This window comes from Pteropus vampyrus, unplaced genomic scaffold (genome assembly GCF_000151845.1).
Source record: "Pteropus vampyrus isolate Shadow unplaced genomic scaffold, Pvam_2.0 Scaffold95, whole genome shotgun sequence".
NCBI classification, from domain to species: domain Eukaryota; kingdom Metazoa; phylum Chordata; class Mammalia; order Chiroptera; family Pteropodidae; genus Pteropus; species Pteropus vampyrus.
In genome coordinates this window covers 183,641-195,991 of record NW_011888876.1, presented here as the reverse complement: position 1 = coordinate 195,991, position 12,351 = coordinate 183,641, and the positions used below count along the sequence as shown (strand labels likewise).

Sequence of the window (12,351 nt, the reverse complement as noted above, 5' to 3'; positions counted from 1 at the left end):
CCACAGTGTCTTATCCCATTAGGGCCTGCAGCGCCTTAACCTCTCTGCTTTCTCTGTCAGCTCTCCCCACCCCCACCCCTGGTGCCCTTCCCTATGACAGGGTGGGGACCCATCAGACTCCACCTGAAGAATTTTCTGTGATCCTCAGCTTCACCACCTGTCCTTCCGTCTCCCTGAGCCAACCACCATGGCGGGATCAGCCCCATCCACTGCTGTCCACTGAGAGAGGAACGTCCAGCACCCTCCAAGGAGGCTGCCGCATAGTCAGGGTTTGACCTCAGCTGGGCCTTCATCCTTGCTTCACTCCATCCTTTCTCCGGAGAGATTGTTCCACAGCATAGCGGTGGCCAAGGCACTGCCCTGCTTCAGACCCTTTGGAGGCTCCCTGGGGCCCTCGCATCCAGAAGGAGGCCGACTGGCCTCCTGCGTTGGGTTCGGGCCTCCTGCGTTGGGTTCGGGCCTCCTGCGTTGGGTTCGGCCCTCCTCTCAGCCCGGCCGCTCCAGGGCCCTGCCCACTGGGCTGCTCTTCCCTGACGCCGCCCCGTGGCGAGCCTTTGCCCCGCTGCTTCCCGAGCACCCTCCCCGCCCCCTCACTGCTCTCGCTCCCTCCCGGGCCCCAGTCGGGCCTCTGCTTAGACATCACCCCCCTCGAGGGTCCTTTCACCCCCTGGTGTGGGTTTGGACTGTTCCTTGGCCATGGCCGCCATGCATATCCTGTCCTGGCATCTTGAGATCCGGGAGTAAGGACGTGACGAGAAGGTGACACCTCTCCGCTAGGCCAGTGGCTCTCGGTGAACTGCAAGGGCAGGACTTCGTCTGTCGGTTTATTTCAGAAGAGACTTTTAAAGCCCTTCTGTTGCTGGAGCGGTCTAGTCGTCGGTGCTGTCGTCTCTGTTCTTCACGGGGGGAGGATGGGCGTTCGTGTTCAGGAAGCGTGTCGCACGTCTGGGCCGGCCGCTCTCCCCGGGGGCTAGCTGCTCTGTGGGGCAGGGTGCAGGGTGCAGGGTGAACAGCCATCCCCCTGACCGCTGCCGCTGGGAGCCGGAGACGCACACAGGGACACAACACTGCTTCCTGCAGGTGTGCAGAGCTTTAAGTCCGTGGCAGCTTAGTTATCCGACACCTCTCGGCTTTAGTGCCTGGTCCTCAGCAGATCCTTTGGCATCCCCCAGGCGAGGAGGAATGCCCGTTCACGTCGCACGCCGCATGCCGCACACCAACCGAGTGCCCTCTGTGCGCTTCGCATCGAGTGGGTGCATATATAGCTCCTCGTCCAGTGACTCTTCCCTGAGGGAGGCAGCCACCCCTGGGGCAAAGGCCACGGTTGCCGTGGTCACTGCTGCATCCCAGGGCCTGGCCCAGAGTCAGAGTGAGTGAGAAGTGCCTGAGAACCAGAGATTTAATTTTTAAAATTGCAAGACCACCGGAGAGGTCGCTAGATAAGAAAGCCTTTGCCTATTTGCCTACTTCGGTTAAGCTGCTTCACATGTCGCATGCCTGCCCAGGTCCATTGCAGTCTGGATGTGGGTGTGACAGCCTTTCAGTCTGGGTGTGAGAATTCCTCAATGATTTTCTGGTCCTTCCTCATCGATGCATTGGTTTCTCAGAGGAGAGTCTTAATGATGCTGTTAGTTGATAATCACCTTGAAGATTCATTTAGGATTCCAGGAATTTCTTTTGGAATCCTAAGCTCGATTGCCCCCCACTAATCATGAGGCAGAGGAGGGAGGAAGAGGAAATTTGAAGCTCCGCCACACAGTCCCATTCTTAAATGCAACCAGTAATTGAATGCTATTAAGCAAAATTAATTTGCCTCCTGCAGGAAGGTTTATGATGAATGAAAGGATTGCTGATCGGGGAGGGAGCTAGGCCACCCTCTGTGGTCATCAATATTTCATGGCTATAGGCGGCGGCAGGAAATTAGCTATCCTGGCTCCCTGACCTTGAGCCATCCTGAAGGAGGGACAAAGCCAGGGAGATTATATTTCAAGGGCTTGTTACAAGGCACTATAAAATGTAAGTGAAATTTAAATGTGCAAGATGCACCTGTGCTAATTGACTGCACATCCCCAACTAGTGAGAGGCTCCCCAGATGGGGCCGAGGGACCCACCTGAGATGTCCTAGTTGGGGATTCAGCGCTGTCAGCCATGTGGCAGAGCTGAAATGTTTAATCATGGCCGTTGGGGTGTGGGGGAGTCTTGATCTGTAGTGTCTGCTCATTTCTGTGGTGTCAGTATATGCCCAGCATGGCCAGCGTGGAGCTCTGGAGCTGGGAGCCCCAGCCTGCCGCCCCCGGAGCTCCCGCTTCTCCCTGTGACTGGGAGAGAACCTGCCCAGCAGTTGCATTTCTGGAAATATAGATGTGCCCCAGGCGGTACCGGGCTGTACCGGGCAGTCCCCACATGGTACTGGGCGGTCCCCGGGCAGTACTGTGTAGTCTACACTCAGTACCGGGCAGTACCGGGCAATACCCAGGCGGTCCCCAGGCGTTAGACTGGGCCCCTTGACTGACAGGGTGCCCGAATGCGACGCATTTCAAAAATGAGAAAAGTTAATGAATCTTTCATTTTGTTCTTTCTTCTCCTTAGCTGCTATTAATTTAGCAAAGCTGAAACTTTTCAGACATTATTACGTCTTGGTGAGTAAAAAAAAAAAAAACAACCCTGAATCTGTGAATAAGGTCAGTTCGAGGAGCGGAAGAAGTGGACTTATTTCGGGCTCCCCTGCAAAACCGGGCTGTGTCTTTGGACGAAGTGTCTGAGCTGCTGCTTTTTAAAGTTTAGTTTTAAATTTGGCTTTCACTACTCTGAAAAGCAATACCTGGTTGCTGTTTTAAACTTCAGGGACGATGGAAGCACGGCAGAGCCCGCGGCGACCCTGCGCGTCCCCCTTCTCGTCTCGGTGGTCACCGTTATTTCTGTAGATTCTCCCCTGGGCATGTGCCACACACAGCTGCTCCTCTGACTTGTTTTCCTTTATTCACTTACAAAAACGGAGTCACACTTCGATGGACATGAAAATTTTATATAAGCCTGAGCACCAAAGGCAGGATTTGCTATAAATTATTAGGAATAAAATTTCTTGGGAAATATAAGGTATGGGTCTTCTAGAGTTCGCTTCCTGACTCGAAAAGGAGGTTTCTCTGTGGTTTTGGCACTGACTGTCACCTTCGACGGTTCTTTTCCTGCAACTCTGGCCACCCCGGTCCCAGTAGCAGTCCATGCTCGAGCGGCCAGCCTGTCGCATACTCGGCACAGTCTCCCTTGCTGGAGCGTTTAGTATTGTTGGTCCCTCCTCTGAGCGAGCATCACAGCACCTGTCAAAGAGACTGAAAGTCGATGTTTTCCCTGCGTTGCTTTATTTTGCTGTTGCTGCTGGAAAACATTCTTCTCAGCCTGGGAATGAGAAGTGCTACCCTTTGGGAACTGAAATCAGTAGGTTATCTATGTGGGTAGGGCAAAGGACAGGTTACTCAAGGGTTAAGAGCAACCATACCAAAATGTTTTGCACCCCCGTGGGTGTAGCTGTTATCAGTATCTTAGTCACCTAGAGAGCAAGAAGCAATCCTTTTGTGTGACTAGCAGAGTAGTCATCTCGGCCCAGTTTATTATTAGCGCTATAAAATGTCAGATAATTTCCTTCAGGTTAGTTCTGTTTTGTTTTGTAGTTAATTTGAAAGCAGGTTGTTGGAAGAAAGAGGTGCCAGAATTTCGATTTCCATGTTTTTATGTTTCTTTCTTCTCTACATAGATCGTATGTTACATATACTTCACCAGGATCATCGCATTTCTCCTCAAATTCGCTGTTCCGTTCCAGTGGAAGTGGCTCTACCAGGTAGGCTGCTCGCAGGGGACAGCGCCAGGGAACGGCTGTGTGAGGGTGCGGTGTGGGGCTGTCACTTAGGGTCGTTAGACATTTGTGTGGTGGTGGCCAGTCCCTTCGGGTCGGCAGTGAAGATTATCTGTCTGGGAAAGCTGCTGGATGACGTGAGAAATCTGGGAGTAATTGCATTATTGATTTTAGTGTTTTATTTGGAAAGTCTTTGAAGAAAAAAGCCTCAGGGCGGGAGAATAAGATTTATTCTGTATAATGGAAACCTAGACGAGACGGGGTCTTCTCCATCGGTTTTGGGGCTCAGGACAGCTTAGAATCCAAACCTCCCTTCTGTGCCCATTATTATTATTTCAATGATAAAGTCTCTTGGCAACGTGCTAGCACTAGTGTCACTCACTACCAGGGTAGGCCACCGAGTGGTTTAGAGACTTTCACCTTGGAGCCCTCACTCGGCGCGCTAGGCGCTGTAGGAAATGCGGGTTCGCAGTGACCCTTAAAGGTAGCAGCGGAGACGCCAGCTGCAGCGAAGAGTCCGAAACGTCATCCCTGGGCTGGATGCTCCCAGCCGAGGCCTCAGCGCATCTTCTAAGGAAAGCGCTGCCTGGCAGTGGACTCCAGCATATGAGCGAGTGGCCGTGGAGGGTTCACTGCCAGGGGGCGGGGGTGTCCGCGTGTTCAGTTCCACTGCTTTGCTAATGCCTTTATTTTGGGGTGGTTTTACATTCGTAGCTCCTGGATGAAATGGCCACGCTGGTGTTCTTTGTTCTCACGGGGTATAAGTTCCGCCCCGCTTCAGATAACCCCTACCTGCAGCTCTCTCAGGAAGAGGACGACCTGGAAATGGAATCTGTGTAAGAAATGCCCTCCCCGTCCTCCCCTTTTTTGCCCCTTTGCCAATGAAGAGCAGCACGGGGTGCATTGGAGCAGCCGCTCCAGGTGGGACCTCTGTTTTTAGCAGAAGGAAATGGACACTCGGGTCCAGGCCCTCTTACTCAGTTCCGAGTACGGGACCTGCCAAGCAGGGCGCCGTCGGTCCAGGGAAGTTAGCGTTGGCCATCCTCGTAAGCGTCACAGGAGCCTCCTGCCCGTCACTCGGTGTCAAGAACTCGGGGACGTACTGGGCCGGTTCCTAACCGCGGAGCGTGGGCATCCCCACTTCCTGCTGGGCCCCAGCCATCGGGAGCCTGTGTCTGAAAATGTGATCGTCGGAGTCAGCCTTAAGTCTGCGAGTTATCGTCCAGCGTCCTTTATCATCAGATAACTAAGTGGCTTTTCACGGCTAGCACAGGGACTTGACCTATATTTGAGCATTAGAATGGGCCTCTCTGAGTCACAGCGTAAGTGACTCTAGGGTCCTATTTCTGGGAAAGGGCAATCATTTTCTAGAAAAGCGAATAGTGATTAAGGTTTTCGCTTGTTCACTGATGAACTGTGATGGGCCAGGTCAGTTGCTGTTTGATAATTAGCCTGAGGCTGAGTTTCAAGTGCGCTGCCTCCAGCACAGTTGGCCTTTTGATTTTTCCCAGTGACCCCCGCTGGGCTCTGCTAGGCTGGCGGGCAGGCCGGGCCCCGTGGGACAGCTCTCCGTGCTCAGCTCCGCTATGAGAACAGGAGACGGGAGGCAGAGCCTGCCGATGGGCCCCAGACAGCTCCTCCCTGTGTACAGACGTGGAGGGGAAAGCAGGGGAATCCTCAGATGTGCCTTTTCGAGAAGTAGCAGAATCTGCGTAAGTGACTTTGGCTCAAGAGGCACGAACGGGAGTCGGGAGTCTGGTGAGCAGCAGCGTCAGGAAGTAACCTCCGATGCGGTGCGTTTAGCCTCCCCTGCTGGGAGACCTCTGGCTGTTTCCAACCCCGCACAGCAGGGTTTCTCCGGGTGACCCCGGGCTGGGTCAAAGCATCTTCCACTTTACTCACTCGTGCTCCCAAAGGGCTGTATCGGTGGGTGTTCTCGCCCACAGTGCAGGCTTCCTCGTTCCCCACGTCCTTCCCGTCAGCCGTTGCATCGGAAAGTGCGATGCGTCGTGAAGGTCTTTTGGTCTCATGGCAAAACTGTGTTTTGGTTTTTGTTTCTTTCTGACAATATTTGATCATAGTGGTAGCCATTTTAGCAAGAGCGTCTGCAGTTAGGTCAGGGGAGGAAAGGAAGGTGTAGTTAGACCACCGATCCAGCGCATTCTGTATTCTGGCAAGACTTGGGAAAAGTCGGAATGGCTTTGGGTGCCTCAGATTACACGCCTGTCACAGGGGGAGGGTACCCTGAGCACACTGGGTTTTCGATGGTTTCGTGGGAGCCACCCTGTAACAGGCAGTGACTTCTCTTCGGTGGCAGAAAGACTGCAAGAGTAACAGCTAGGGAGAGGGACAAACCAAAGGCAGGTTTTTTTAGGAGGGAAGCACTCCCGGTGAGTGCTAGCCCAGTTTAGCCTGTGAAAAGAAGTTTAGGAGCTGATTGAGGCCAAGTGCCCTTAAATCAGCAAGGAAATTGTTTGGAGATTTCTCTTTGGCTAAGAACTCTGTTGTTGAGAAAGTTCTCTGAACGTATATGTGATGACAGCACAGCAGGCCTGAGATGGAGGCCGCAGCCGCCAGCCTGCCATCCACGTTCACCTGCGGGCGAGCGGAAAGGCTAACTGCAGCTTCTCAGGGCCACCGCCGCGCCCTAGGCTGCCATCTCCCTCTTTTGCTTGGCCACGCTCTTCCTGGACGGCACCCCTGAGATCCCCAGAAGTGCAACCCAAGCCAGAAGCGAGCAGAGCCCTCGCCCGGGGTTTCTAGAAGGTCCTGAGCTCTCTGTCCTCCGCGCTGGGGGGTGTCTCCTGAAGGAGGGATTTGGGCCTGCTGCTCGCCACGAACAGAGCAGCTCTTCGTGGAAAGTAACATCCTGATGCCTCCCACACCCCACAGCCGAGCCGCCCTCTCCCCGAGGAGTCAACCACAGCCACATGTGACCTCCAACCCGGGCCACCACTGGCCTTATTGACGGAGGTTCTGGGTAGTTTCTCTTCTTACTGTTCTCACCTCCTTTACCTGGAGCTGAGTTGTGGGGATGCAGGGCTTTTGGGGAGCGAGTCTCGCCCGGGGGTGGCGAGCTTCCAGCCTTCCCCCAGCCAGGCCTGCATGGGTCCGGGCAGCTGCCCTGCGCACCAGGCCTCAGGGCCTCTCCCTCCGAGCCCGCGGGAGGGGGCGCCGCCAGCGGTAGCACTGGCTTTCTGTGTTTCCCTCTACTCTCTCTCTCAGAAATCTCTCTCTGGACTAAAGCTCACGGAGGCTTACCAATTTTGGTAACAGAATTTATCTGAAAAAGTTTCACGAGTTAAAAAGTATAGGTGCACTTTCAACGATCAGGCTCAGTAGCGCCGTGTGCCGTGCACGTGCTCGATGAGCCGACCGCTTTCTGTCGTCCTGAGACGTGGGGGGCCTCGCCTCTCAGGGCCTCAGTGTCCTGCCTGTGAAGTGAGTGGCTGCTGCAATCGAGGAGGCTCCGGGTGGCTGCGCCTGCACCCCAAGTGCAAATTTAGACTGAAAATCACCCCTGCTCATTGCTCATCTGAGTTTGCGAGTACCCTCCCCCGCTCTGTGACGAGCCTTTAACTGTTGCCTGTGGGCAGTGCTGGCCCCGGTGGTGGCTTTCCAGCTGTTGTCCCCCTTCAGTGTTTGCAGTGAAGCTAGGACACGCTGGGAGGTGTGCGCGAAGCTGTGAAGTTGCCGGAGCCCCACTTCTGTCCCTGCCTGGGAGGCTGGAGGGCGTCAGTCTAGCCTGTCCCCTGCTCTCTCCCTGCTGCAGCCTCCGAGCTGTCAGGAGACTCACTAGCGCCACCCAGCAGGGGTAATCCAGGCTCACCTGCAGCACATGGGCACCAGGTGTGTGTAAAGGTCTGCTGGGGAGACAGGATGCTGTGCCCGCCCAGCGTCACTGCCACCGGGTGTCAGTCTGCTTCAGTTCACTTGAGCAGCTCCTGCTCCAGGTCACACACTCACCCTCGTCATCACCTGCTCTGCCTGTGACATCCTTTTGTACCGGCGCAGTCACTTCCTCCACCAGCCTTGGGGACTTGCATTCAGGGTGCTCACCCACACCCAAGGCCGCCTGGGCCTTCTCACTGACCACTCCCCGTTCTCTCCCTCCAGCCCACTTGCCTCTCCTGACTTTCGGGTCCCTCCGCCCCCCTGCCTACCACCATCCCAAGCTCCCTTGTCCCCTGTATTCCCTGTGGGCCGTGACCGCACCACCATCCACCCAGTCACCACTGGCAGAAAGCGGGTGTCGGCCTAAGCACCTCCCTCTTCTTTGGCCCACGTGGAGTGACTGACCACTTCCTGGAGACCTGACGTCTCCCATCCTCTTCGCCTTTCATCCCGGTGCCCTGCCTCCCTGTGGCAGACGTCCTCACCTTGATCTTCCCTCCCTGTCTGTTCTCCTTGGCCACCAGGATCACTTGTAGAGTGTTTCTGAAGTAGATCCCCTGGCCCTTCCCCTGGAGACTTGATTCTGAATGTCAGGCTGAGGGACCTCCGTGCCCTTAACTCCCAGGCATCCCGCTGGAGCCAGGGCAGAGGACGCTGGTACAGGAGGCAAGTCCAGCCTCCAGCGACAGGGCAGACAGGGGCCTCCACGGCCCCACCCGCCACCCTGACTCTGCTGCCACTTCCTTTGCCAGCATCTATTTAGCGCCCCCCGACGGTGCTGGGGAACTGTGTTTTGTTTCCTACGTGCTTTTTGCATGTTAAATTCCTTCTTCTCAGACGCCCTGCGCTCCCCCACCTCTCCACTTTGCCGCTGCCTCTCACCTTCTGACTCAGGCCTCAGAGCTTCCCCAGTTCCCCAGCAGAGTGACCTTCTCGCTCCCAGCTGCCAGCAGACCTGCTCCTAGCAGCCCTGTCACTCCAGGTGGCTCTGCGTGTTGGAAGCCCGTCCCCTCCTAGGCCCTGGGCTCCAGCCCACAGTTCGTTCTTGTCCTCTCCACCGTCGCACCAGGCCTGAAAGTGAGTGTGGTTTTCTCCATGGCTCCAGCGTCTGGAGAGGAATATTTTCTTAGGGAAGAGAAAGTGGCACATGTTTTCCCCAGACCCGCTGTCCCAGCCATACTCGGGTCACGGCGCGTGTGCTCTGCTCTCAGCGCCAGCGTGCGTTGAAGTCCTTGTCCCTCTTTAACAAGGCGCAGTAGCCACAGAGCAGTTAGGCTGTGACCAGGCGTGTCCTGGAAGTCTTCAGATTGCATTTCTTGCTTGATCTCAGCACGTGTGGAGAGGCGGAGGGGTTGCTGCGCTGCAGCTGGAAAGGCCTATGGCTGCTTCTGGTGCCACAGCCGCACCTTCCATGTCCCAGTCTGGAGAAGGTCCCTTTGCAAGCAGCCCTCGTGCATGGGGTTCTCCTGGGAGAAGTACGTCCTCTTCCTGAGGAGGCTGGGCCGGAGACGTGTGTGTGGTTCTGCGCCGGGGCGTCTTCCCCTGTCTGCGGCCGCCTCTGCCCCCACAGCATTCGCAGGGACTCCTCAGTCCCCACGAGGGACTCGTTTGAGGAAAGTCCCAACTCTGGGGAGGTCTGGATGGCGTTGAGCTCGGTCACAGCAGCTCGTGGTGGCCGGAATGAAGGAAGGAAATAGAAGGAACAAAACTTTCTTAGCCCATGTAAAATTGCTTACCGCTTGGTCCAGCTGGACAAACTAGATGCGTCACATATAGAGCCACTGGATTTCCATTTATTTGGAACTCAGCGACAGGATTTGGTAGTTGCTGGGTATAGGTAGGGTCCTTGGAGAAAGTCTGTTGAGTTGATTGATTAGATCTGTTTTGCTGACCAGGAAATTCCCGTCGGTCCACGGGGGAAACGTGGGCTTAGGGCGGTGCCAGGCCAGGTGTGTTTGTGTCCTGTTTTAGAGCAGATACAGGTTCGCCGCATCACTGAACAGCAGGTTCGGGTTTCCCATGTGCCCCGGCCTCGCGCACAGCCTCCCATTATCAGCGTGCACTCCGGAGCGGCGCCGTCGTTACAGTTGAGGGACCTAATGGACAGTCATCATCACCCAGAGTCCCCAGTGACATTAGGGTTCGCTCTTGGCGTTGTACGTTTGTGGGTTTGGACAGGCGAGTAATGGCACATATCTGCCATTAGAGCATCACGCAGAGCAGGCTCTCGGCCCTAAACCCTCTGTGCCCTACCTGCCAGGGGAGCCCAGGCTCTCTGCGTGGCGTCTCCTACTGCAGGGCCACCGAGTCCCTCCGTAGACGCAGACCATCAGGGTCCATGAGGCTGGCAGTCTGTGCGGGAGGAGGTGGTGTTCTCAGTACTCACAGGACACCGAGATCGCTCTGGAAGTGGCCACTGCGCTCAGCGCCCAATGCTGTCCGAGGCCGGCTCTGGTCATGCAGTCAGCAAAGGGCTCCATGGCACTTCTTTTGTGTCAGGGGTCAGCAGAGCCTCAGGCCCCTGGCCTGGCCCGCGGGGACCCGGGACTGGATTCGCAGAGAGCACCCAGTCTTCCGTCTCTAGTGGTCAAAGAATTTCGGGGCCCAGAAGGTTCTACACCTGTGGTTCTGTCCTGTGACTCAGAAGTGCTCCATTGTGGCTGGTTATTGTAAACGTCTACCGCTGCTTAGCTTTCTCTTCAGAGTGTCGATTATGGTACAGATACCGGTCTCATAATCGTAACTGGAGTGTACATGCACAACATAAGAATTCGTGGAGGCCGTGACAGAGAGAGATTAGTGTTGGTTGTAATGACAGCTGGGAGGTTTTGATGGGGCTCTTTGGCGAGCCCCGTGTTCTCTCATGACGGTTCTGGGAAGTAGTAATTCTCTATTATACGGAAGCACTGGGAAGTCAGATGACTTGGCCAGGGTGACCCAGCTAGCCAGAAGCGAGTCAGAATTCACGCTCGGGTCTGTCCGAGTCCAGAGCCACCACCCGTCACCACTGCTGACGACTGCGCTGTGCTAAGGATGGCCTTTCACTTCACAACTGAGATGTTCCTCCTTGTTTCTCTCATTGTTCAGTGTGACGACATCGGGGGTGATGGAGAACATGAAGAAAGTCAAGAAGGTGACCAACGGCTCGGTGGAGCCCCAGGGCGACTGGGAAGGCACCGCATAAGGGAGCGCCTGGAGGCTGGCACCGTCACAGACAGCGTTTAATTTATTAATAGTCCTAAGGGTGAGCAGGAGCAGTTGGCACTCCCAACAGTGACACCACGGAGCACGTGGCTGGGAGCAAAGTGCCACGGAAGCTTAATTTTTTACTCTTTTATGGAAACTGGATCTGCGGCTGGTCATGGGCAGCTGGCATTCTTTCTCAGGTGGGAATGGTGGGGAGGGAGTGTAGTGAGGAGGAGGATAAAAGGAAGACTTTGCTTCAACTGACATTTCTTTTTTTTAATCGGGAGCTTTTAACGGCATCTGCACTGTGGCCCCACGTGGGTAGCAACATCGGAAGGAATGTCGGCGGGTGGAGTGGGGAGGAGGGCGGAGGTGTGTGTCCGATGCCAGTCACCGTACAGGGACCTCCAGAGAAGGGACAGGGAGGGTGTCACTGCATCTTTTGGGCACAAAAACTAATGAAATTAGGTTATTTTAGAAAGCAACGTCAAAACCTAGTTCAGCATGTGCCGCCTCCCCAGGATTCCTGGCCCCAGGCCTTCATCCGGGTTCCTGAAAGTGACCGGGAACCAACAGCTCTGGGAGCCCGGAGGTCTTCTCTCTAAAAGGGCTTTGTCACCGGAGGGCTTTGTCACGTCACTGTCACAGTCTCGGCCCTGGACTCGGCACAGCCTGGCTGGTGCGGGTGGTTCTTTTGATCGAAGGGTGTTTGTGTTGCCTCGTGGATGGACAGAAGTGTATTTTTAAGCTCAGAAAGTATTCTCCTGTAGCGTTTCTCCGACTCCTCAGAACAGCACATTCTCTCATTTCTCTCTCTCCCCGTGTCTCCCGCATACTTGATGTGATCAGATTATAGGGGAAAATGGGAAGGAATTTTCCTTAAGAAGCGGCCGGGGTCAGAAAAGGTAGTGTGAAATAAATACTTAGTGCAGGCAAGTCGTCATCGTTAACAGCTGTTCCCGTGAGGCAGACAGGATTTCTGAACAAACAGATGAAACAGACTTCGTGCCTGTGTTCCAGGAGTGGGGATGAGGAAAGCGAGTGTGACTCTACTGCGTTCCACTCTCAGGGCTGAGGGCGGTGGAGTCTAGCAGTGGATTCCTCCCGAACGTGCGAGCTCGGGGGTGAACGTGGGCACTGTCTGCAGCGAAGTGTCGCAGCTAGGTCGTCTGAATTGTGGAGCTGAGCTCAAGGGGTCCGTGTGAGCGCGGGCATGGGGCCTTCGAGGTGATTCCCGCTCCGAGTTTGGTCACGTGGGCCTGAGACGGCATCCTGGAGCGCAGCCGTGTCAGGAAGGCTTCCTGCTGCCTGCGGTGCCGGTGGCTTCGGTCGCCGCCAATGCTGGGGTGGCCGGGGGCCTCCTGGTCGTGGGCCGGTGGCAGTCTCTACTGGTGGTTTTCTTACCTTTGGCTTGGAAGGGT

The 12,351-nt window shown here is 55.4% G+C and overlaps 1 protein-coding gene across 3 annotated transcripts in view; it reads left to right on the top strand.

Moving 5' to 3' along the window:
- GPR107 (G protein-coupled receptor 107) overlaps window positions 1-11,834 on the top strand; it is a 45,075-nt gene extending 33,241 nt beyond the window's left edge. The window contains exons 14-17 of one of the 3 annotated variants that reach the window (XM_023532971.1): window positions 2,590-2,639; window positions 3,752-3,835; window positions 4,565-4,686; window positions 10,832-11,834. In XM_023532971.1, the coding sequence (XP_023388739.1) occupies window positions 2,590-2,639; window positions 3,752-3,835; window positions 4,565-4,686; window positions 10,832-10,928 (353 nt within the window). In that variant the 3' untranslated portion in view covers window positions 10,929-11,834. Of the gene's footprint in view, window positions 1-2,586; window positions 2,640-3,751; window positions 3,836-4,564; window positions 4,691-10,831 lie in introns of those variants that run through there. The other 2 variants (XM_023532973.1, XM_011364130.2) reach the window with 2 other exon arrangements.
- The last annotated feature ends 517 nt before the right edge of the window (window positions 11,835-12,351 follow it).